This window comes from Temnothorax nylanderi, unplaced genomic scaffold (genome assembly GCF_030848795.1).
Source record: "Temnothorax nylanderi isolate EJ_2023f unplaced genomic scaffold, tnyl_v1.0 TNYL_tig0001_pilon, whole genome shotgun sequence".
Lineage (NCBI taxonomy): Eukaryota > Metazoa > Arthropoda > Insecta > Hymenoptera > Formicidae > Temnothorax > Temnothorax nylanderi.
The window spans coordinates 3,204,099-3,226,792 of record NW_027249063.1 but is presented as its reverse complement, the minus strand read 5'-3'; the positions used below and the strand labels follow the sequence as shown (position 1 = coordinate 3,226,792).

General features: G+C 36.0%; 5 protein-coding genes across 9 annotated transcripts; 3 read left to right on the top strand and 2 right to left on the bottom strand.

The window, feature by feature from the left end:
- Window positions 1–1,281: 1,281 nt before the first annotated feature.
- On the top strand, window positions 1,282–2,569 carry LOC139780391 (ejaculatory bulb-specific protein 3-like). Its single transcript, XM_071719048.1, has 2 exons — window positions 1,282–1,517; window positions 2,206–2,569. Exons 1-2 carry the CDS (start codon window positions 1,325–1,327, stop codon window positions 2,370–2,372), a joined length of 360 nt encoding a protein of 119 aa, XP_071575149.1. The 5' UTR covers window positions 1,282–1,324; the 3' UTR covers window positions 2,373–2,569.
- Window positions 2,570–5,529: 2,960 nt separating this feature from the next.
- Pex5 (peroxin 5) lies at window positions 5,530–9,984 on the top strand. The gene is made up of 8 exons (XM_071717038.1): window positions 5,530–5,844; window positions 6,252–6,619; window positions 6,707–7,157; window positions 7,249–7,792; window positions 7,849–8,017; window positions 8,090–8,247; window positions 8,319–8,486; window positions 8,574–9,984. The coding sequence occupies exons 2-8, from the start codon at window positions 6,275–6,277 to the stop codon at window positions 8,611–8,613; spliced, it is 1,875 nt and encodes a 624-aa protein (XP_071573139.1). The 5' UTR covers window positions 5,530–5,844; window positions 6,252–6,274; the 3' UTR covers window positions 8,614–9,984.
- A 99-nt stretch (window positions 9,985–10,083) lies between these two features.
- Window positions 10,084–15,307, bottom strand: LOC139778791 (BLOC-2 complex member HPS3). The gene is made up of 4 exons (XM_071716920.1): window positions 14,738–15,307; window positions 11,376–14,635; window positions 11,165–11,279; window positions 10,084–11,078 (listed from the first exon to the last, which is right to left on the bottom strand). The coding sequence occupies exons 2-4, from the start codon at window positions 14,604–14,606 to the stop codon at window positions 10,897–10,899; spliced, it is 3,528 nt and encodes a 1,175-aa protein (XP_071573021.1). The 5' UTR covers window positions 14,607–14,635; window positions 14,738–15,307; the 3' UTR covers window positions 10,084–10,896.
- A 2,034-nt stretch (window positions 15,308–17,341) lies between these two features.
- On the top strand, window positions 17,342–19,750 carry Cndp2 (Cytosolic non-specific dipeptidase 2). Its single transcript, XM_071718483.1, has 5 exons — window positions 17,342–17,659; window positions 17,819–18,269; window positions 18,367–18,795; window positions 18,884–19,357; window positions 19,468–19,750. The coding sequence occupies exons 1-5, from the start codon at window positions 17,625–17,627 to the stop codon at window positions 19,510–19,512; spliced, it is 1,434 nt and encodes a 477-aa protein (XP_071574584.1). The 5' UTR covers window positions 17,342–17,624; the 3' UTR covers window positions 19,513–19,750.
- On the bottom strand, window positions 19,398–22,674 carry LOC139779535 (alpha-L-fucosidase-like). 5 transcript variants are annotated; one of them, XM_071718019.1, is made up of 8 exons: window positions 22,172–22,323; window positions 21,405–21,693; window positions 21,064–21,315; window positions 20,614–20,976; window positions 20,247–20,465; window positions 19,916–20,139; window positions 19,760–19,851; window positions 19,398–19,538 (listed from the first exon to the last, which is right to left on the bottom strand). In XM_071718019.1, exons 1-7 carry the CDS (start codon window positions 22,214–22,216, stop codon window positions 19,765–19,767), a joined length of 1,479 nt encoding a protein of 492 aa, XP_071574120.1. In that variant the 5' UTR covers window positions 22,217–22,323; the 3' UTR covers window positions 19,398–19,538; window positions 19,760–19,764. The 5 variants fall into 5 exon arrangements, with proteins under 5 accessions (XP_071574120.1, XP_071574281.1, XP_071574339.1 ...); XM_071718180.1 differs by lacking the exons at window positions 19,398–19,538; window positions 22,172–22,323 and adding an exon at window positions 22,626–22,674 and having other exon boundaries at window positions 19,687–19,851; XM_071718238.1 differs by lacking the exons at window positions 19,398–19,538; window positions 22,172–22,323 and adding an exon at window positions 22,333–22,474 and having other exon boundaries at window positions 19,687–19,851.
- Window positions 22,675–22,694: the final 20 nt, after the last annotated feature.

The window sequence follows — 22,694 nt, the reverse complement described above, 5'->3', positions numbered from 1 at the left end:
TGAGATAACAGAAGATAAAATAATTTGAAGTGATAATAACTGGATTTTCATCTAAAAGTATTAAAATAATGTATTAATACCCCCAGAATTGATATATACATATATATATAAAAAAACAATATATCTTATGTATCAAGCCTCAGGGCTTATAGGCAATAAAAATCACAGTCTAAATCACAGTCTTAACTACGCAGGTTGGATATGTAAACACATTCAATTGAGAAAACAACATCGTAACTAAGTTTAATCATTTAATGATTTAATGAACTAGTTCTGTGATTCAGACTGTGATTTTTATTACCTAAGGCTGAGTTTCCACTGAGCGCGTCACGCGTCGTCTGTCGTTAACCAATCTAAACATCCCGTCACAAATAATGTAATAAAATAATATGTTTTAATTGCGATGGATGACTCGACGCGTGACGCGCTCAGTGGAAACTCAGCCTAAGCCCTGAGGCTTGACACATAAAAGATATATTGTTTTTTTATGCTTACACATTTTTATTTGCCAACGCAATATATAACTCAGAACTTCGAAGGTAACAAGTCAAATAGAGAGAGGTATCACAAGTTGTTTTTAATAATTTCCACAGATATAAACTGTTTCATCTAACAGAAATATTAAGGAAAATTCAAGCAAGAATAATAATTATCGCAAATAGAATTAACCAATTTTTGTGTTATTTTCAATACGTATACAATATATACATCATCTAATCCTTATACTTCTTTATCTGAATTTAGGTAATATTTAAAATTATTTCGATGTATATATATATATTTTTTTAAAGAAGTTTTAAAATAATCTTAAGAGAGCTGCAGTCTTCAATAAATCTAAAAAATTTAAAATTCTGTTATAATTTCAGCGTTCTTACTACAATAAATATCATGTTTTTCATAATAATTAAATTACATAACTTTATAAGTGCAAAGTTATCTTCGGATAGCATCACACTATAGTTAGGAAAATTATTGTGATAAAACATCTATCTGGAAACGAATCGACAATTCATATCTGTACCTGGAAGCTTATTATAAGAATATTTACATAAGGCAATTGCTAATTGGCCATATACATATATTCAAACGCAATTTTATGTCTCATACCAGGTCTATCTGAATAATTCAACGATATATAATTATCACAGTCACGTTTTTCTCTCATTTGCTGTCAGAGATGTATGTACGATTATTACTACCAGTTTTATCGTCATCCTATGCATGTCATCTTATGACGACTTTTTATCTCATGCTTAGTATATAAATAAGACGCGCATTCGGCCGATCGTTCAATATCTTACGAGTTGTGAAAATAGAAGAAACAATGGCTCGATTAAGTTACATCGTGACGATCGGTATTGCACTGACGTGCGTTCTCGCGGAAGAACTCTATTCTGATCAGTATGATGACATTGACGCCGACAGTATCCTTCAGAACGAAAAATTGCGAAATCAATACTACAATTGTTTTATGGAAACGGCGCCATGCGTGACAGCAGATGCGAAGTTCTTTAAAGGTATTGTATTGATACTTATGCATTATAGAATTTTATAACAAATACATTTTTATGACAGACCCTTTGATCAATTAGAAATCAAGAATTCCTCAACAGTGTCTAGATGTGTCTATTTTAACATAGAATAATTAACGATTGCGTATTAAAAGAATAAAGAAAATGACAAAATAATACTCCTTAGGTAATTTCGAGAGAATAGCAAGCTTTTATTCGGCACTTACAATTAGTCAGAAAGATATATAATTTAAAAAATTGAAAAATCACAAAAATTACAATAATATTATATTTTAAATTTTTCCCAAAACTGACACTAAATTACTCAAAGATTGTATCATTCAAATGTAACGAAAGTAGAAGTAGATATCCTGTATACACAACACAAGAAATATTATGTACTATTCTGAACAATCATAGAGATTCTTGTATCGTTGACTTTCGGATAGATTTTTTAATTTTTTAAAAATATGACGGAGGAGGCTTTTAATCTTATTTTTTGTAAAAACTGCGTAAATATATAATACTCTTTACTAAAAACTTAATTTTTTCTGAATATATTCCATTCATATACTTATTGATTATAACAAAAGCTATGGAGAGGAAAAGAGAAAAAAAAGAGAGGAGAGAGAAAGAACTTTATGCTCACTACGAATTATAAAATCAATATAAAGGTTTCTTATTTTAATTTCAGAGATTTTTAGCGAAGCTCTCCAAACCAAATGTAAGAGATGTACTGAAAAACAAAAGGAGAAGATGGATTTGATAGTCGATTGGTACACAACAAATAAACCTGATCAATGGGAGACTCTCGTCGCAAAATCTATCGAAAATCTACGAAAGAAGAACGCTGGTCAATAAATGTTGACGACAACTGCTGAAATAACCGGCAAAGAAAACACGGGAAGAATCGAAAGTGTTAATCGTCTATAAAATTATTGAATCTTATATATTCGGAAACATCTCTTCAGGAAAGAGAGAAATTCCGAGATGCTATGTAATTATTAACATGATCAATGTTTATATTGCAGCTATTGAAATAAAATGTAGAAATAAAACTTTTAGTTTCATTTCGTGAAAATTATGACCATTAATTTTTCTGATACAAATTATGTTACTTATCTGTAACGTTCTTATTTAATATAAGTACATATAAAAAAAAGAATGAGACAATAATATCTTGTATTCTAATATAAAATCCTATCAAAAACGAAAGACCAAGCAAAATGCAATTTTAATATATTACAATCTTGATCAAATTATAAAATATTACAAATAGGAAAATTATAAAGAACGTTTATCTTCATTATTATGTAATTTTATTAAAAATCGGAATAAATAATTGAAAAAAATAAATGAGAAATAATTAATTTATTGTTAAGAATAATACCGTCATTTTGAGACCTTCATGTCACACAATAATTACATTTTAATTTAGTAATAATACCGATTCTACAAAAAAAATTATTTTCTAGAAGAGCTATGGAAATGATGGTGATATAACTGAATATAATGATATAATTTGAATGCAATAATTATTCTGGCTTATTTTAAAAACGTATCTGTTATTAAAGCATAGTGCACGCAGACAATTATGTAATTAGTTTAATATTATATGATTACATAATTATATATAATTAAATATATAATTATACAATTATATTTTGATCTGGTACTTGTAATTTGCATGCATTATTTATACTCTTTTTAATGTTCACATGCGTGATGCTAAATTGTGCATCTTAAAAAATCAACCATCTATGAGAAACGCAAAAATATCTAATCAACAAATAATATGCCCAATATTTCTTGTATTGAAGATTTATCGTATTCAAGATATTTTATTTCTATTTATAAGTTTGGAATAATGCAGATTTTTAATATGTTTTTTATATGTATTTAATATCTGCAATATCATACAGTTTTTCTTGTTCTAAATATCAATAAATGCGAGTGATTAACGATATACGAGTGACGTTAGCGATAATAATGCAAAAACGAAACTAATTTAGTAATCATTTAAAAAGTAATTTTTAAAAAAAGCACGCAAATAACATGTGCAGTTTATTTTTAATTATATACCTATTTGCTCAGAGGTCAAAGATTTAAGTATGAGTGTAAGAAGGTATGGGTGGATTAGATATATGGAAATGTAGAGGATATGTGTGCTGGAGATAGGAAAGGATATTAAATAAATTAGGTGTAAAAGATAAGAGTTTGATGGAAAAGTGTGTCGTAGTAAGATTAAAATAAAAGAGTATGGAATATGAAATATGGAGTATAGAGTATGAAGTATGGAGTATGGATGGTGTGAGTTAAGGAGAAAATTGTGAACCAAGTCCACTTCTTGGCGATAAATTATATATAACACCTATATTCGTTTATTGCTAATCAAATATCAAAAATATTGCTTTTTCCTTAAAAATAGACCCTTTGGTTTATTCTCAAAAAACATCTAATCTTTTTATTATGTAATCGCACAATTGCCCTATGTATATTTAGAGCACGATTGTCAATTTTTAATCCAATTAATTTTCCATGAAATACTATACTACTTCCCGACATTCTTATCTAATCAATCGAAATTATTTTCGAAGTAAAAACAAAATTCAACTTCGCAAAATATAAAGTATATGTTATAAATATAAACTGTTATGTACTTTCACAAATTACACTATATTATATATTATACTATATAAATATTTTTATGCATTACAAAATATTATGCAAAAATATTTATGCAATTTTGTGTATCACTGTGCATAAAAATATTTATATATAATATAGAAGTATAATTTGTGTGCGTTTTAACCCATTGGCCTAGTTTAAACCGATCACTTGATGCGCGTATTAAATAGTAAATAACTAATAAATTAGTTTGATTATTGGCTGATCAGCTCAAATATACTATTTGATACGCGTATCAAGAGATCGGTGTAAATAGGCCATTAACTCGCTTTACCATGGGATTAACGTTACGATTAATGTTTACTGACGGTTAATATTACCTATATTTCTTCCGTTACCATCTACGCTTAATCGCTACATTCGCTACAATTAGATAATGCTTCACATTTTTTGCGATACCGGTCGTTGGCGTACTTGTACATACTACATATACATACTCCATCGTAGATACGATCGTACGAAGCTCACTTGATGGATCTCTAGCGCATCCGCGCCGTCAATTACAATTCATCAAAGACGTACAGCACATCAATGACGCTGCCAATTTTATAGATTATATGCGCATACCTGCTAATGGCCGAGCATTCGTCCCGCTTGCGATGCACCCGGGCGAGAAAGTGTCGAGAACCGAGGAGATGCTCCGAACTCTCAGCTCACCAGAGAGGCTGCGACTCCCCGAGATCCCGTTACTCCAAGCATAGCGGCGATGACACTCAATGTTTTATACGTCACGGCGATCGGACGGCACTTCACAAGACACTCGCGATCACTCTTCGCGTCCGCGATTGCCCTTTTCGGGCGAGAACGATCGCGAAAGGTACGAGACAGTCCCCGGAGCACCCGTCGCGAAATGTCCCATCCCGGGGAACGGGGGAAAGTGGTAATTTCGAGAATCGCAATATCGCGGTTCAAAATTTCGAGAATCGCAGGCAGGTGTATCGTCTGTCGAAACGGCGAGCCAATCAGCGTCCTTGCGCTCCTATCGTCCCTCCATCGGCTCCATCGCCCGCCGCGAGCGCGAACCTGCACACCTCGCGCCGCGCGCGTCGAGGTACAGATGGCGCATAAAACGGAAATGCAATGCGCGGGTTCTTTATTAAAAGGGAAGGTTAATTAATATATTTTCTTTTTCTTCTTTTTTTTTCCTTTGAATCGGCGTATTTCCGCATCTCGTCGGAAGAAGGAGAATGTTAGCGCTCACCCACGCTCACCTGAGAAAATTCACGAACAAATCTCTCATCCGGCATTTCTCTTTGCGCCTTCTGTCTCTTTCTCTCGCGCTTCCCCTCTCTCTCTCTCTCTTTCTTTCTCTCTTTCTCTCCCACTCGCCGTCCTCGCCGATCTATTGCGCGCGTTCGATCACTAGCGAGAGCGAGAGTCCAGTCCTCGTCCTCGTATCTCCTCTCCGGGCCTCTCCCTCCTCCAGTTATTCCGGTACAAAGTCTCGATCATCAAAATCTTGCTGTCTATTCTGGAACGCACGTCAGAATAACTCGGAGTAGTCGGAGTGTATCACAACAAGGACGGGAAGAACGAGGGTGGTGACGAAACACCGAGGTGATTCCGTTAATTGTCGTTTTTACGCTGCTGGCGGGCAGGGACGGCCCCGACGAAATTGGCTGACTAACGCCAAACTTCACACGCGGCAAGTATTCTTCCTTACAATCGGCGCTCACTTCGGATACCGCGAGCGCCAGGTCGCGGCTATCTTCTTGTCATTGAACGATTCGTTCCACGTAATGCAAAATCGGAGCATTCGCGATTGCCTATCTATTATGCCTTTCATGCGTATTAATACGTTGACCCTCACTTTTATGTACAGCTATAACTTTCTGCATTACATATCGCACATAATAAAGATGTTTGGCCTTTTTATTTACCAGATAAGAAGTAGAACATTTCATGTTGCTGCTCCGTTTAAATGTTTCTTAAGTGTCCACTGTCGGACTCGATGTACGCTTAATATTTTAACGTGGATGATATGGCAGATAATATTTCTATAGGGTGTGTATAAAAAGGATAAAACAGCAATCGTTTTGTTTTCCTATGCAGGAAGCCAGTAACGATATAAAAAGATGGCATTTCGTGAGTTAGTGGAAGGTGACTGTGGAGGTCCCAGTCCCCTGACACGTTTGACGTCGCACTATGTGCAAGATCATGGCTTCAAGGAGGAAGGAATTCGTCAGCCATTCAGTTCGGCAGAGGCTTTCCAAGTACCGGACGCAGATCAGTTGGTTCAACAGTTCTTGGGGGAGTCCGCTTGCCCGCAGACGTTTCGAATGGACAATCTACTGCAGGAAATGAGGGAGATCGATCAGGCTAATCATCCTCCAAAAGCTGGGCCGCAGATTATGAAGGAATTAAAGAGTGACTTGGACAAAGCTTGGGAAAATTCGTACCTTACATCTAAGACTCTAGACGTAATTTCATTAAATTCATTATCGTTGCGTGCAATTATATTTATTTTTAGCATTGTAAAGTATTTAATTGTCGTAAATGAATTGTAGGAACTGCAGGCGGACAATATATGGAACGAATCTGTATTACCTGTTCAAGATCAAGAGAAAGACGCGGATCTCGACAGGATTAATCAATATGGTCTGGATCCAAAATGGGCAGAAGATTTTCTAGAATGTAATACGAATACCGTACGTGACGGTAACGACAAAAATGAAGCCGCGCAAGCTAAGGAGGACAACGATCCAAATTTTGCGTATTCAAAGTTTATGAAATTTATGGCACAAGAAGGTGACATTCCAATAGAAAGCAATCAAACGGCAAATCTGAATGGTACAAGCGAAGAATGGGTAGAACAATTTATAGATAATGATGCAACTAGTCTTGTCAACGATGACAATACAGTGTCGAATGACAATACAGTGTTGAATAAAGTAGAAGAGGAATTAGAAGCTGCGGGTACATGGGTAGACGAATTTACAAAGAAAAATCCTGTTACGGGTAATATTTTTAATTTCTTTTTATAAAAATAAGTACATATATCTTTAAACACAATATGTGATTATTAATATAAGAATGACTGATATTCTAGAAGAAAATATAGAGTCATTATGGAAGCGATTTCAAGACGAATGGGACAAGATCTCTGCAGATGGACTCTCCTCCACGCACCCGTGGGTATCAGAATTCGACACATATTATGATCCATTTAATAAGGAATATGATTTCTGTGAGACAAACCCTATGAAAGATTTGCCAAATGCATTGGAAGAAGGCAAGAGACGATTAGAGGCGGGAGATTTACCAAGCGCTGTACTCTGTTTTGAAGCCGCTGCCCAACAGGATGAAAATAACGTTGAAGCCTGGCTACTCCTTGGCAAAACACAAGCCGAGAACGAGCAGGATCCTTTGGCCATCTCTGCTTTAAATCGTTGTCTGTGTTTGGATCCATCGAACAGCGTTGCTCTCATGGCATTAGCAGCTTCTTATGCAAATGAGTCTTATCAAAAGCAAGCCTGTCTAACATTAAAGGAATGGTTACTAAAGAATGAAAAATACAACCATCTTGCAGGTTCGGAACCTAATCTTAAAAAAGAAGAACATTCGAATTTGAGCGTGTCTACTTTATTGTACGAGTAAGTAAAAAATGATTTTTAATATTGGAATATTTTTTTACATGTCATTTTTTTAGAAAAGTATATGATGAAGTCAAAGATCTGTATATTCAAGCCGCAAGAATGAATCCTACGGATGAAATCGATGCGGACGTACAGTGTGGATTAGGTATATTGTTTAATTTATCGAACGATTACAACAAAGCTGTGGATTGTTTCCAAGCAGCGTTGCACGTGCATCCTGATGTAAGCGCAATCTATTTCTGTTGGGATATATCCGAACTAACACTCATGTTTGAATGTATGTTTTTTGGAAAGGATTCCAGATTGTGGAATAGATTGGGTGCCACTTTAGCTAATGGTCAGCGATCGGCGGAAGCTGTAAATGCGTATCATCGTGCCTTAGAATTATCGCCTGGATTCATTAGGGCACGTTACAATTTGGGCATATCTTGCGTTAATCTTGGAGCGTATAAGTAAATATAGACTTTAAATTATACAAGAAAAATATTAGCAATGTATCGATGAAACTATTATGATATGACAGAGAGGCAGGCGAGCATCTTTTGACAGCATTGAATCAACAAGCTGCAGGGAGAGGTCCACGAGCTAGTAACGTACCTTCTAAAGCAATGTCAAACACAATATGGTCTACGTTAAGATTAGTTATATCGTTGATGCATAAATATGAGTTGATGGAAGCTATAGAAAACAGGTAACATTTTATGCAACATTCTATACAGATTAATGTATAAAAACTTTATGATAGTTATTTATATCTAAAATACCCATATTCTTCTAGAGATTTGTCAAAACTGAACAGGGAATTTGAAATAATGTAGACGGTCGCAAATGCATTGAAGGTTCATACAACGGTTCATTTTTATATGGATTTTATATGGATTATTCAGGAATACATTCGGATTAGGTAATCAACCAAAAATAATAAAACGTTTTTTTCAATACGTTCTTTAAACATTTAGCAAAGTTAAATTCTAGAATATTTAGTCAACTAAACACAGAAAATGTATATACAGATGTGCAAGACGTTCAAGATATTGAGTTATCGCACTTTTATTGTACCGATTCTTTAACTCTGATATCCTGTATATAAGAAATATAAAACTGGGACAATTAGCTCATTTATCATTAACACTAAACAACATGAATAACAGTTTAATAATATTTCAGGGCAATTTATTATAGCCATAGAAATTTGTTAACATCTTACATTCCTAATATCTATTTTTATTTTTATGAAAATAGTAGGTATAAATATATATTTTATATCTATTGCGAAACTGTTAAGATTGTATCACATTTATTTCTATTGAAAATATTCAAGTTGCTCAAATTTGGATCTTGTTATACAGAGTGTCTCGGGTTTTTCGGTATAAACTTTAGTAATATATTCTATGAAATAGAATATCAGAAATAATAAAGAGAAATGTTGTATAAATATAGATCTCAAAATGCTTTATTAGAACGTTACCTTAAAAGTCAGAATTTCGTATTGAAGAAATAATAACGGTCTTGCCATAGATATGTAACATGCCATGTACATAAGTGATACACCGTTCGATGATGTTTATCTCATCTGCTTCTTCGTGCTTACTATTTGAAATGATTGAAGGTAATCATGGAAACTTGTATGAATACTAGTAATGAACAGTATCTCGTAGAATATTGTCTCAAAATGCTGTGAGTTTTAACAAACGAAGAATACACGGATATTTATTTTATATTCAGGTTTGTGTACAGGGAATGTAAAGGCTTCTGTTAGAGAATATCAATGAAGATTTCCTAGCAGAAGAGTGCCGCATCATACAGTCTTTACCAATGTTTATTTGCAATTATGCTTGACGAGTTCAAATTCCTACGGTAATAAGTTCCATATTGCATCGATGTATAGTTTATATTGACATATGGGCTGGCGGCACTTTGAAATGCAAACTTAAGTAAAATTGTTTCTTATACATCTCGTATTTTTGCTATAACTTTCTAATAAAGCATTTTGGGGCGTATGTTTATGTAACATTTCTTTCTTATTTCTGCTCATAGAACATATTACTAAAGTTTGTACGGAAAAAATCTGGGACACCCTGTATTATCTTTATTTTAGAATTTATTTTATCACATATATACAAAATTGTTATGCCTATTAAAAATTTATATTAATACTACTGTAACATTAATAAAAATTTCGAAATCTATGTTTTTTTTAATTAATATTGTAATTCTAATAATGATTACTGGTTACTATGTTAGGGATAAAATTATGAACAAGGTATAGGATAAAAAAGTAACTGCTATAGATTATTATGTATTTATTTTTTTTATGATGAATTATAAATATTATTAATCATTCTAACATAATTAGATTTACAATAAAGAGAAATCATTGCTAAAGGCACATCAAAGTTACATGTTTTGTAACACTCAAAAATCGATTACGTAAAACTACTCGTTAGGATCAACAGATTTGATAAAAACTATTTTAGTAAAATTCATTTCATTAAAGACATACCTTCTGTTCCAGAGCAGAACGAATTCGATTGATGTAATTAATATTAATAAATCTTGATATAATCTGCGTAGAGCATTCAAACATTTATATAATTATTTCTAAATTCAATTAATGAATAATTAAAAACATTTTCTTATATAGATATAATGTGCTCCAAATTTATAATTTTTGTATACATTATTTTATGTCAATCTTTATGTGTTAAGTTATTATCTTTGCTCTGGGACAGATTTTATATTTTTAGTCATAATATAATATATCTATATAGAATGATTCAACAGTTAATTATAGACAAATTCTATTTATAATATCTCCCTCCGAATTTTTTTAAATAATTGATGAAAGTTATTTATCGTTAAAAATGCGTGCATCAGCACAACTATTAACTAACATCAGTTTATGTGATTGCATTAATCAGGAGGAACATATGTCTGAAATGTTTGTAGAAATGGCTAATCTGCGAGTATAAGTGCACACAAAGTAGTCTTTCGCGATATCATTGTTAAAACGTGATATCCGAATTTATATTCGTAATTCCTTAGTATCACTTCCTTGTCTAGAAATTAGCTAACAAATGATATTTAATGGAAACCTATCTTCACAACTTTAGAGTTGTCAAAAGTTGCTGTCCGGTTTCCATTATCAACGATTTTACATGATCCGCATGCATGATTTGATTGCACATTTCGGTGCATCTTTGAAATGCTGCCATGTCATCTCTCGGTAAGATGCGATGTAGACTTTTCATAGGTAATGCATGTGGCAAATAATTCAGGATTTCTATAAATTCAGAAAAAAAAAAGATTATTTTATTATACATATACTATCTGTTTCACATTCCGTTCATATTATTGTGTTCAACTTACCTTTCATGATCTGCGTGTACAAGAGTTGTAACTCCTGTTGCGTCGTTGAAGTGGCAATTTTGTCCTGCGTTAATTCAATAAGATGCTTCCACTCAGTGTCCTTCGTATATTTATCCTGCAACATGATAAACAGACAGTAAATCTCCTGGCAAAATGTTTGAATAAAAACCCGATATCACATGTTACATGTGTGTGTATGTGTTAAAAATACCTTCGCATACTGTACTACAGCTTGTGGACAACTATCCATTAGAATTGTCGTCACTTCTTCCGTATTCTGAATGCATAATGTCTTGAGAGACAAGCTTCCATCGATATTTTGCGTTCCGAGAAATTGCTTGACCTCGTGCAAACATTCGACCGGCAGAAATTCGCACGACAGTATGGATTGCAGCTTAAACAATTCCTTAGGTATAATCTTCTCGGTCTCGGATGCGTTATTAAAATTCTCTAAATCCTTAAAATCGTTCATGCCTAAAATTTTTTGGTAATCTTTGGCGTATGGTGGCATTTTGTTCAAATAGCTCGGCCGATATTTGGCGAACATGAAGTATTCTTTATCATTTTCTCCCTGATCCTCCTTGAGATCGGTTTTATACACCCTTGTTTGAGTTAATTTGCCTAAGTATGATCGCACTAATAGTTTGAACGCCTCAATGAGAGCAAAATCCGAGCGTATCTGATTTTTATTTACAGGTTGTGCCCACTCCATCATGAATTTCGAACTGAAATAATTATGTAGATATTTCTCGAGGAAAACTTGCAGGGTGGCAGCTGCGTTGTGCCCGTCCCTTCCGACTCGCGACGGCAAATACTCCAGGAACACCTGTATGATTTGATGCAACGACAACGCACCCTCGTCTTCTATTAATTGTATCAGGATATCGGCGAAGGTAGTGTTCTTTATGAGCATCAAGATACCGGCAAAGTCCGAGAAAGTAGTGATCATAGGACTCCTCTTTTTCACTGCGGTTACGTCGAATAGCAGTTCCCAACGTTCCAAAACAATCTGCTTGATACATCGCACGGAAACTGGCTCCAACGCCTTCTCCGCTTGTTCCTGTTTGTCGGCCTGAATGTATAAGAGTGCCAAGGCGAGTTTAACAACATCGTCGGTTTCGTGCGTTAGCAGAAGATTTTTCAGTTTCTCGTTGGCGTACTCCCTCAGCACAGGACTCCCGAAGATTAGTTTCAACAGATCCTCCTTCTCCAGTTTACAGATGATTTCTATGATATTAAATCCTTGGAAAAGCGCGTCCGCTTCGGATCCGCTTTTCATCGTGAGAAGCGCATCCGTTAAGAACGTCAGGAGTCCCTGTGCGTCCTGACTGCATTTCCTGGATAACACCTCCGAAGGCTTTAGCCCGGACATCTTGTAGTAAGGAATACACAAATCCCAATCCGATTCATTCTCCGATCGTATATAGTAATCCGCGAGCAACGCGCACGATTGATTGTAGAGGTTTTTCAACTTGAGATCGTTCTTGTGCGTCGCATCGTCGAATTCCTCGTTATCCACGCCATCGTACGAAACATCCTTCGCCAAGCGTATCAAGGCGTGTGCCTCTCCCAGCAAATGTCGATAAGTGCTCGGACTGGAGGATTTATGACTCCTTGCTGCATTCAATATATCGAAATATACATTTTCGAATTTCGGTAGATTCAAAGAGTACATGGTCCAAGAACTGTCGGCCTTAGCTAGCAGAACTATATAGCTTCTCGTATGCAACAGCTTCTGTATTCCCAGGAACGGTCTTAAACCGATAAGGCTTACCGGTTCGTTGACACTGGGGCAAGTTACTCTAACGCTGTCCGTGCTGTTTGACAATTTCGCGATATGATGAGAAAGACGTAATGTGTAGGACTCGAGACCGGCCTCGGTCAATGCGTGAAGTACCGTGTGCTCCAGCGCCACGTGATGAACAGGTGCGGTGAACGGATAAGTGGTCAGACACGTCGCATCCAGAGAACCGCTGCTTGCCGCTGAGAAGTGATACAGATATCCCTCCTGCGTAGTACAAACGAAACAACTTACACCTTGCAAGTATCTGTACCTATCGGATCGCAACATAGATTTCTTCACACCGGAGATATTACATTCCTTCTTCATGTACAGCGGCTTCAATACGAGGCACCTGAAGATCTCTAGAATTCCGTCTACCTTGGCATTATTATTCCCAGCGTTGATTTTTAAACATAGTAAATTTTTTATCATATAATTTTCAGACCAGCCTACGTCAGGCGAAGTTGTCTTGATGAAGATTTTTATGTCCGCTGAATTTAGTACAAAAGGACTGAGAGCGTGACCTGGACCAGCCCTTTCTAAACTTATCAGTGGCAGATTCACCGTCAATGGCTGTGAAGAGGGATCAATAATTCCTTGCGCAATTAGCCTTTGCATCTCATCTTTCTCGTTGCATATCAGGTGCTCCCAGTCTATGTAATTCTTATTATTACTTGCCTTCGTTTTGTTGAAATCGTCTACTTCTGGCTTATACCATGTACTTCCCTTTGTACCCCTGTGTTTTTTATCTTTAGATTTTACATTGGTCACAACTGTTTCATTATTTTTAGGTGTCGCGTACTGACAATCTTGATCAATAGATTTGTGCTTTACATTTGTTCCCTGCAGTGACATATCATCATTTCCAAGGTTGCTGCTATTATCTACGAGAGATGAATCTGTGGATATGGACGTCTTGTCGACGGAAGAAGAAGTGGAAGTTAAAGAGCTAAGTTGGTCAATATCTTCGTACATCGAGTTTGTGAGACGAAAAACGGATAAATTTGTATTATCCATGATTGCTATAAAATCTTCCATGATTTCCATGCGCGTAGGTATAAATGTGAATCCCAACGACCACGGTCTAGGCTCAAAATCTATAAATTTCATCTTTGATACCTGTTGAGTCTCGATCTTGAACTCATGTAGAATCGCACTGTTTCCGGAAGCTACCAATAAATTCCCGGTGCACTGGCAGCAAGCGATTAACGTAGGTTGCACGCTCAGAGGTAACTCTATCATCTCCAAGCTGTTCAAGGGTCGATTTAAGCTCGGCGTGACCCGCCCAGCAATCCTGGCTCGCATCGGCTGACTCTGATCCTTCGCCGTAGCCCAATTTACATAAATCCTTACAAAATTAGAAGTGGCTCTATTTGCATGATTATTGCTCGCAGTGTCTCTGAGATATTTTGATTCCAGCGTCACGACGTAGTCTCCCTTGGCGCAGTGTACCATTTGATTGATCATGTCCACCGTGGGAAAAACAGTGCGCAACTTGACGTCCGAATTCATCAGCTCCCATACCTCCACGCAGTGTGTGGGCAACGCCAGCAGGAGCATCTCCTGCCCCTGGCTGATGGCCGTGCAAGTCGCCGTGGGTTCATCGATCTGGGCGACATTCTGTCCCAGGAAATTGTGCACCGTTATCACGCGTACCATCTTTGCGCCCAGTTCTTCTTATCGCCTACCTAAATATTAAAAGTATGTTCTTAGATAGAAATTAAGATGCAAGTTGAAGATAGCATGAATATTGGAGTACGGCCAGGTACGATTCTCATCCCTTTACCTACCTAATTTAAGACTCAACAATTCTGGAGATTGTGATATTGAACGCGTTTAACACATGCATTACAGCCTTGCACTTCTGCCTTCGTTGGAGCTTCCGCTTTCGCTTCGTTAACAGTTGATGTATGAGCGTAATAAATGAGCATTCGAGTCGATGTTTGTTTGATGTATGCCAACGAAGCACGACTCAGCGCACGGAGTCGCGGTTCATGGAGGAGCGACGTTCCACCGGGTGCCTTGTTACGGAACAACGGGCCGGCAAAGCCACGGATGCGTTCACTGGCATTCCGTCAATCGTGCGTCGATTTCACGGAAATCGCGATGCGACGCACACACGGTGGAGGACTCCGAGGATTCGAAAGAGAGAGAGAAAGGACAAGCGTGGCGAATCGCGTCAACGAGCGCGACAGCGCGGCGCATTTTCCGCAGCCGGCGTCATGCTCGAGATGCGTTTCATTCGGCGAGAACGATTATCTAACGCAAACGCAAAGTGGGAGAGAGAAAGAGAGAAGGAAAAGAATCGGTCTATTTGACATTGCCCGGCAAATTGCGCTTGCGCGCCAAGAGCTTTGACAGAGCGATGCATGCGTCCTTGTAGCTGCACTGCGTTCATTCTGCGCTTAGAAAGAAATAGATATACAGGGGTAGACATTATATAGAGAGAAAGACGGAAAAGCCGAAGAGTACAGGGGACAACGTTGAAGTCAAGCTGGGTCGGCACTCGGCAGGACCATGGGTCGAGCTGCCCCTTCGACGACCGCGCGACATGCGTATTGCGTACATTGCAGGGATAGTTTCCGGGTAAATGCACTTGGATGAACGCTCGATACACGATAATGATAGACGTGAGAAATTAATAGCGTTCTAATTAAAAATCAAGGACGAAATAAAGAAGATTAATATCATAGTTTCTAAAGTGGTGCTGAGTCCTAGGGCAGTATTCGTAGCGCGATCCTGTATGTAAGATCTTAAGATCTATCTGATCTCAAGGATGATCTCAAGAGTCCGTCCAGCCAATGAAATGACCGCACGGCACCTCGAGATCATAGGGACATAGAGCGAACTTGGACATTCATGGATCGATTTTGTTTCAAGATCAGCTTAAGTCTATTTTTAGATTTAGATAATCTTAAGATTCCATCTAATCAACGAAATGTTAACATCTTAAAATAATTAAATTTGTACTTAAAACGATGTTAAATATACGATCGAATTACGAATACTGTTCCTAGTTTTCAAAATTTCGATTAATTTGATCGGTGATTAACTGTCAATTTAAGCAACTGCAGCATTTTGCTAACATATATAAGCATTAACCCTCTATTATTTAACCCTCTGTCAGCAATCTGGGGCTTTAAAGCCCCCAGCAAAATTTTTTTCTTGCATTTCTTCGTGGAGAAGAGGCAGTGTTTGATACCCCATCCCCCTAAAAAAAGTTTATGGTAGACCGTAGAGAGATTTTGCTGCCGCGGTGACGCCAGTTTCTGTCAATGCGTGTTGAAGCATCGATCCTGAACGATGACGAATTTGTAAAAACATAATTACTGATGGAGGGTTAACATATAAAAGAGGATTATTTTATTTATATATTTACATAAAATTCTTCGTTTTTTTTTTGCTATTTGACAGATGGAAAGAAAGATATACATGTAGGAACTGCAAATTGTTTAACCCTTTAGGGGCCTGTGTACATAATTATGCACATTTAAAAAAACTAAAAAAACTAAAAAACTTTCATCAGGGACGTCTTTTAAGACTATCTTATAAATTATAACATTTTACTCCAACGGGATCGATGTGTGGCCCCTATAGGGTTAATAATGTCTATGTCATTTTGTTAATAACGGATAAAATTATTAATTTTATGTTGTTTGGCATATGGAGAGAAATTAGATAAGAATTAACAATGAGTACATTTTATATAACGAGAAATGTTGACGTAGGCAATTTCGCCGATTGAGTTAATCGCCGATTAAATTTATCGGTATTTAGTCCAAATTACTTTAATATGTGAGATGGGAATTTATTCATTTGAAAATGCACCTTTAACATTTGACGTTTAGCTTTATTCTCTAACAGTCTACTTGATAAAGGAACAAAATATTAAAATACTTCATTAACATACATATTTACACCATAGTAACGACACTTTTTTGCAACAATCGTCTTTTTCGTATGATTCGGAGCAGAATGAAAAACATATCCAGTCTCTTATCTCTTTTTTACAATTCTTATTTACATTAAATAAAATTTTTTATCTGCGAAATGCTACACAAAACAAGATAAGTGTATAATGTGTCAAATATTCAAATGTTATAAAGACAAAGAAAAAAAACAAGAGTTACGAGAAGAGTAAAATTGAAAAGCGATGTTCTACGTCATGTTGTGTATTCCGCAGTCATATATCCATCATACCTACACAGTAGATAATACGAGCGTTTTTATCTGGCATATGTAAAAGAATAATACTAAGTAAATAATGCTGACGAATTTTTAATAATTTTTAATAATTTATAAACGCGGAAACGCAAGACACTCTGCAACAATAGCGTACCGTTTCCGTGAGTTTCTATGTGAAATCTATTTTGATTGGTTCCACGTTCGAATAATAACGAGGAGTCATTGTTGTCAGCTGTTGTGCTAACCGATATCCCACATTCCTGCCACAGTGAGTGAGTGAGCGAGGTATTGTGTTATCGTAAGTTTCGCGTGTGCTGAGTGTGCTCTCTCAAAGAGCGGAAACGAGAGAGTAAAGGGGAGAGGAAGATATACTATCTTATAAGAGTACCACCAGATTCGCCAAACCAGGTTGAGTTGGCAGTTGCGTTCCAGCTTCCAGCCACTACGTTTGATCTGCGTTCGTGCGTTCTAACGGAATTAATATTAACAGTCATGGCATTACCACCGGCCTTGGAAACTTTGTTTAAGTACGTTTCGTTTATTCTTTAAAGCATTTCTAATTTCACGAAAGCTAATTTCGTAGAAAGACATTTTTGGTCAGGCTCAACGTATACAGTCGTTTATGCGTACGTTTTGTTTGTAATTTTTGCTCACTTTCATTCGGTTCTTTTTTTGCGCTGTTATAGGTACATAGACGAGCATAAACAGGAATATATAGATAACTTGAAAGAGGCGGTAGCTATCAAGTCCGTATCAGCATGGGCGGATCACAGAGACGAAGTGATTAAAATGATGAAGTGGGCAGAAGTGAGGTTGAAAAATCTTGGAGCGACTACGGAATTAGCTGACGTAGGCAAACAGCCTCTCCCTGATGGCAGTGAAATCCCACTCCCTCCTGTACTACTCGGTAGTCTTGGCTCAGACCCGAAAAAGAAAACTGTACTTTTGTATGGACATTTGGATGTACAGCCTGCGCTAAAGAAGGATGGATGGGATACCGAGCCTTTCACTCTTATTGAAAAAGATGGAAAACTTTTCGGTCGAGGCAGCACAGATGACAAAGGGCCGGTTCTTTGTTGGATACACGCATTGCAAGCTTACAAAGCAACTGGGATCGATATCCCTGTTAATCTCAAGGTATTTCTTAACGAAATAAAGAATGCTTTACTCGGTATATTGTCAACTAATTTACAATATTATATTTATTTTAATTGGCTGGAATTTTTTTGTACAGTTTGTCTTTGAAGGAATGGAAGAAAGTGGCAGTGAAGGTTTGGATGAACTTCTTTGGGCAAGGAAAGACAGCTTTTTAAAGAACGTAGACTACGTTTGCATATCTGATAATTATTGGTTGGGCACCAAGAAACCATGTATCACTTATGGTCTGCGAGGCATCTGCTATTTCCAAATAGAAGTCAATTGCGCTACTAAGGACTTACACAGTGGTACCTTTGGTGGATGTATATATGAAGCTATGGCAGATCTCATTTACTTAATGAATACCCTGGTCGATGTTAACGGTCGCATTTTGATAGACGACATTTATGATAATGTGGCAGAATTGACAAAAGCTGAATTGGACAGTTATAAGGATATAGATTTTGATGTAGATGAATTTAGGGAAACAGTTGGAACTAAACAACTTGCGCATAAGGAAGATAAAGTATGTGCATGTATATTTTCTCTTTTCTTTTTTATAAATTTTAAAATGCATGTTAAATATATGTCCCGATTTATTCCAATTTTTGCAGACCAAGCTCTTAATGCATCGTTGGAGGCAGCCCAGTTTGTCTATTCATGGGATAGAAGGTGCTTTCAGTGAGCCAGGAGCAAAAACAGTAATTCCGAGTAAAGTTATTGGCAAGTTTTCGATTAGAATAGTGCCTAACATGACTCCGGATAAGACGACCGAGAAGGTGATCGCTTATATAAATAAGAAATGGCAAAGCAGAGGTAGCCCAAATATTATGAACGTGAGCATGTTCCACGGTGGCAAACCATGGTCCGAGAATCCCGACCATCCGAATTACATAGCTGGCCGAAAAGCAACTCAACATGTTTACAATGTAGAACCCGACCTTTCTCGGGAAGGCGGGTCAATACCAGTTACCCTGACTTTCCAGGAAGTTACTGGTAAAAATGTATTGCTCTTACCAGTCGGCCAGGGTGACGATGGTGCACATTCTCAAAATGAAAAGTTAAACGTATATAACTACATCCAAGGGGTAAGCATAACTATTGGTAGAGCAGCTAAAAATTTGCTAATTGACCATTTTTAAAAAATCGATATATTAAAACGATTTATCTTTACAACTTATCTTTTTATTATTTCCAGACAAAACTACTTGGAGCTTATCTGTACGAAGTAGCTCACGTGTAATATTTTTTCTGTTAGCATTTGCTTATCTGTGGAATAACAAAGAGGTGCTTGGTATCTCTTTTAATTTTTTAACTTACTTTGAAGCGTTTTATAACTATGATTACAATACGCTGCATTGTATTTGATATTTTTGTTACAGAAAAATTCTATGGAAATGTCATTTTCTAAAAAATGTCATTTTCTTTCATATGTATTTTTGAAAACAATATATACAATATAAAATATATTCTTAGTAAAATATATGTACATTATTTAATCACCAATCTTTAATACCCAAGCTGGCTGTCCTTTGTGTGCATCAGGAGGCAAATTTATTTTCAACTCATCGGATTGTTTCCACTAAAATGTATGAACAAAATTACTTAACTATTTTTATAACATATCTAAATAGCAACACACTTACAGGAATTACTGACGAATAACCAAGTAGATGTATCTGAGACTTCTTCGAAAGTTTAAGCGAGCCTAACGATAAGATATTATCATCTGGCCATTCTAAAATTGAGGCATATAATAGTTTTTCATTTTTGCTTAATGTGTACCAGACACTTCCTGTTAAAGTATCATTTTGTACTGTCCAGGGCTTAGTATCGTAAATAGCTTCGCCATTAACTGCTAGCCAAGCGCCTGAAACAAGAAATTTACTTGTATATCATTAAGATCATCAAAAAAATTAATATCTGAATCAATTAAGACACTAATACAAAATATGATAAGATACAAAAGATGTTTACCCATTCCACGTAATCTTTCTTCATATATTGGTGTGATAATGCCATCTTTTGTTGGTCCGACGTTCATCAGTAAATTTCCACCACAGCTCACGGTAATCACTAACTCTTTCACTAATCCGGCCAATGTATAGTATTCAGATAAAGCAGCATTTCTGCGGTATCCCCAGGACTTTTTGTCAATAGTCATACAGTTTTCCCATTTGTGTGAAAGGAGTACACCTAGAAAGCAAAATTTTATTAATTTATAAACCTACCTATGTATAATGCAAATCTTTATTTAATAATATTACATATTACATATACTACTAATATTACTAATTACATATTAGTAGTTCGTATTAGTATGTTATAATTTTACATTACTTACCAGGATTAAAACGATCAGTGCACGTATAGAAACCACCGTGTTGGCATGGCATATCACTACCCCATCTATCATTCACGACTACTGTATCTTTTACAGGACTTTCATTGTATAACCATGCTAGAAATTCCTTTGATTTCCAATAAGAATCCGACGCTTCCCAATCCCCATCTGACCAAACTACTTCTGGTTCGTACGTTTCTATCAACTCCTGTAACTCTGGTATTATTTTCTGAGTAACAAATTTGTCTGTTGTAAAATTGTTTAACTTGTCTGTTACATAAAGAGGATTGTACCATTCATACATGGAATGGTATAAGCCAAACGTTATGTTTGTCTCGTTACGAATTGCTTGTGCTAGTTCACCTGGAAATTTCATAGGAAAAAAAGAATACTTATAAAAATGTTTACATTTAATGCGAAATCTTATTGTTATATATGTAGCTTTACTACCAACGAGGTCCCTTTGAGGTCCCACATCCATGGAATTCCAACTGAATGAATATGTCGACGGCCACAATGTGTATCCTTCATGATGCTTGCTTGTCAATACAACGTATCTCGCACCTGATGCTTTTAATAACTCAGCCCATTCGGAAGCATTGAAGAATTCGGCAGTGAAGTCACGTGCAAAGTCTTGATAGGTAAAATTCGGAGGATACCTTTGTTTCATAAAGTCGGAGTACTTCGTAGAGTTAATTTCCTCTGCAACATCACGTATATAAATAACAGTATAAATAGTCTGCATACATGATATATTTCATAAATATAAAAAATATAATAACACTCTCAACCTTTCCAATTATTCCAAAACCATTCAGAGCCAAAGCTGGGCACGCTGAATACACCCCAGTGAATAAAGATTCCAAATTTTGCTTCATCGTACCAGGGCGGAAGCGGTCGACTGTCTAGACTAGACCAAGTTGGATCGTATTTGGGTGTTTCTGTTAAAATCGACACCAAATTCTCCTCTTCATTTGTTCTGGCTATCACGTTATAATGTGCCTTCACTGACACACCAAAAATCAACACAGCGCCCAAAATATATGCAAACAACGTCATTCTGATCCAACGAGACTTGAGCTAATGAAAGCAACAGACATCAAACGGGTCTTTTATTTCTCTCCGTATTTGTATTAAAACTCGACGAAGATTATATTTCTGTTTTGTATCGTATTTCGAGATTAGATATCGTTACCGCGTATTTTTTAAACCAGGCATTATATTATTTATCAATACCAATACAACTTGAATGGAAAATTTAAGCGGCCATTGTTTACAAAATAATTCCACAAAAAGCATTGAGAGTTGAAACAATGCTCTTTATTATATTTAGTTATATTAAACTACACTAAACGCAAACCGGTTTCCTTAATGATTGAATCATAATCTTGTTCATAATTATGATAATAGAAAAGTGCAATATATATTTCAAAACAATAATTGTAAACTTGACAAGCTTTATTTATTGTCATATAACTACGCAGTTACTATTAGATTAACGGTCTTCATTTTATAACATTGATCAACGTATTATAAATGTTATTTTTTCATAAGCTACATTATTTTTGAAAATTGACCACAATCGTCTTCGTGTCTTGGTCATTATCCACGTTTAAAAAATACAGTATAATTAAAATACAGAGAAGGAAGGGACAAGGAACAGGGAAAACAATGGATGTTAGGTTAGGTTTTGTATTGAAAATCTATACTGTCACGTACATTATACCTGATTATACCGCCAATATTGAAAATCTATAGTGTACGTGACGTAAACTATATAAATTTTCAAAACTGACAGGGAATATCGGAAAGCAGCCGTAGATAAGATCGAAATTGCTTTAAATGCGACGAATGATACGCTACAGAATTTTCTTCTTTTTGTAAAAAATATCTGTTTTATATCGAAATGCAGTATTATTTAACTGTTTCAATTTTACAGAACGATCGCTATGTGCTAATTAATGATCTCATCACACACAGTTTAATGTTTACATCCTATAACAATTCCCTACCAATTGTGTTTTCGAGAGCGAGATTCATCTCGACTTGTGTTTTGCTTCTCACGAAAACAAGATCGCATG

Bases quoted from the DNA above. Each gene is read 5' to 3' on its own strand.
- LOC139780391 (XM_071719048.1), top strand. From the start codon at position 1,325: ATGGCTCGATTAAGTTACATCGTGACGATCGGTATTGCACTGACGTGC. The intron at 1,518-2,205 runs GTATTGTATTGA...TTTTAATTTCAG, and splicing joins AGATGCGAAGTTCTTTAAAG to AGATTTTTAGCGAAGCTCTC.
- Pex5 (XM_071717038.1), top strand. From the start codon at position 6,275: ATGGCATTTCGTGAGTTAGTGGAAGGTGACTGTGGAGGTCCCAGTCCC. The intron at 6,620-6,706 runs GTAATTTCATTA...AATGAATTGTAG, and splicing joins TTACATCTAAGACTCTAGAC to GAACTGCAGGCGGACAATAT. The intron at 7,158-7,248 runs GTAATATTTTTA...CTGATATTCTAG, and splicing joins AAAGAAAAATCCTGTTACGG to AAGAAAATATAGAGTCATTA.
- LOC139778791 (XM_071716920.1), bottom strand. From the start codon at position 14,606: ATGGTACGCGTGATAACGGTGCACAATTTCCTGGGACAGAATGTCGCC. The intron at 11,280-11,375 runs GTATTTTTAACA...ATCATGTTGCAG, and splicing joins CTGTAGTACAGTATGCGAAG to GATAAATATACGAAGGACAC. The intron at 11,079-11,164 runs GTAAGTTGAACA...CTGAATTTATAG, and splicing joins GTACACGCAGATCATGAAAG to AAATCCTGAATTATTTGCCA.
- LOC139779535 (XM_071718019.1), bottom strand. From the start codon at position 22,216: ATGACCAAGACACGAAGACGATTGTGGTCAATTTTCAAAAATAAT. The intron at 20,466-20,613 runs GTAAGTAATGTA...TTTGCTTTCTAG, and splicing joins CACTGATCGTTTTAATCCTG to GTGTACTCCTTTCACACAAA. The intron at 20,140-20,246 runs GTAAACATCTTT...TTCTTGTTTCAG, and splicing joins AGAAAGATTACGTGGAATGG to GCGCTTGGCTAGCAGTTAAT.
- Cndp2 (XM_071718483.1), top strand. From the start codon at position 17,625: ATGGCATTACCACCGGCCTTGGAAACTTTGTTTAA. The intron at 18,270-18,366 runs GTATTTCTTAAC...TTTTTTGTACAG, and splicing joins ATATCCCTGTTAATCTCAAG to TTTGTCTTTGAAGGAATGGA. The intron at 19,358-19,467 runs GTAAGCATAACT...TATTATTTCCAG, and splicing joins TATATAACTACATCCAAGGG to ACAAAACTACTTGGAGCTTA.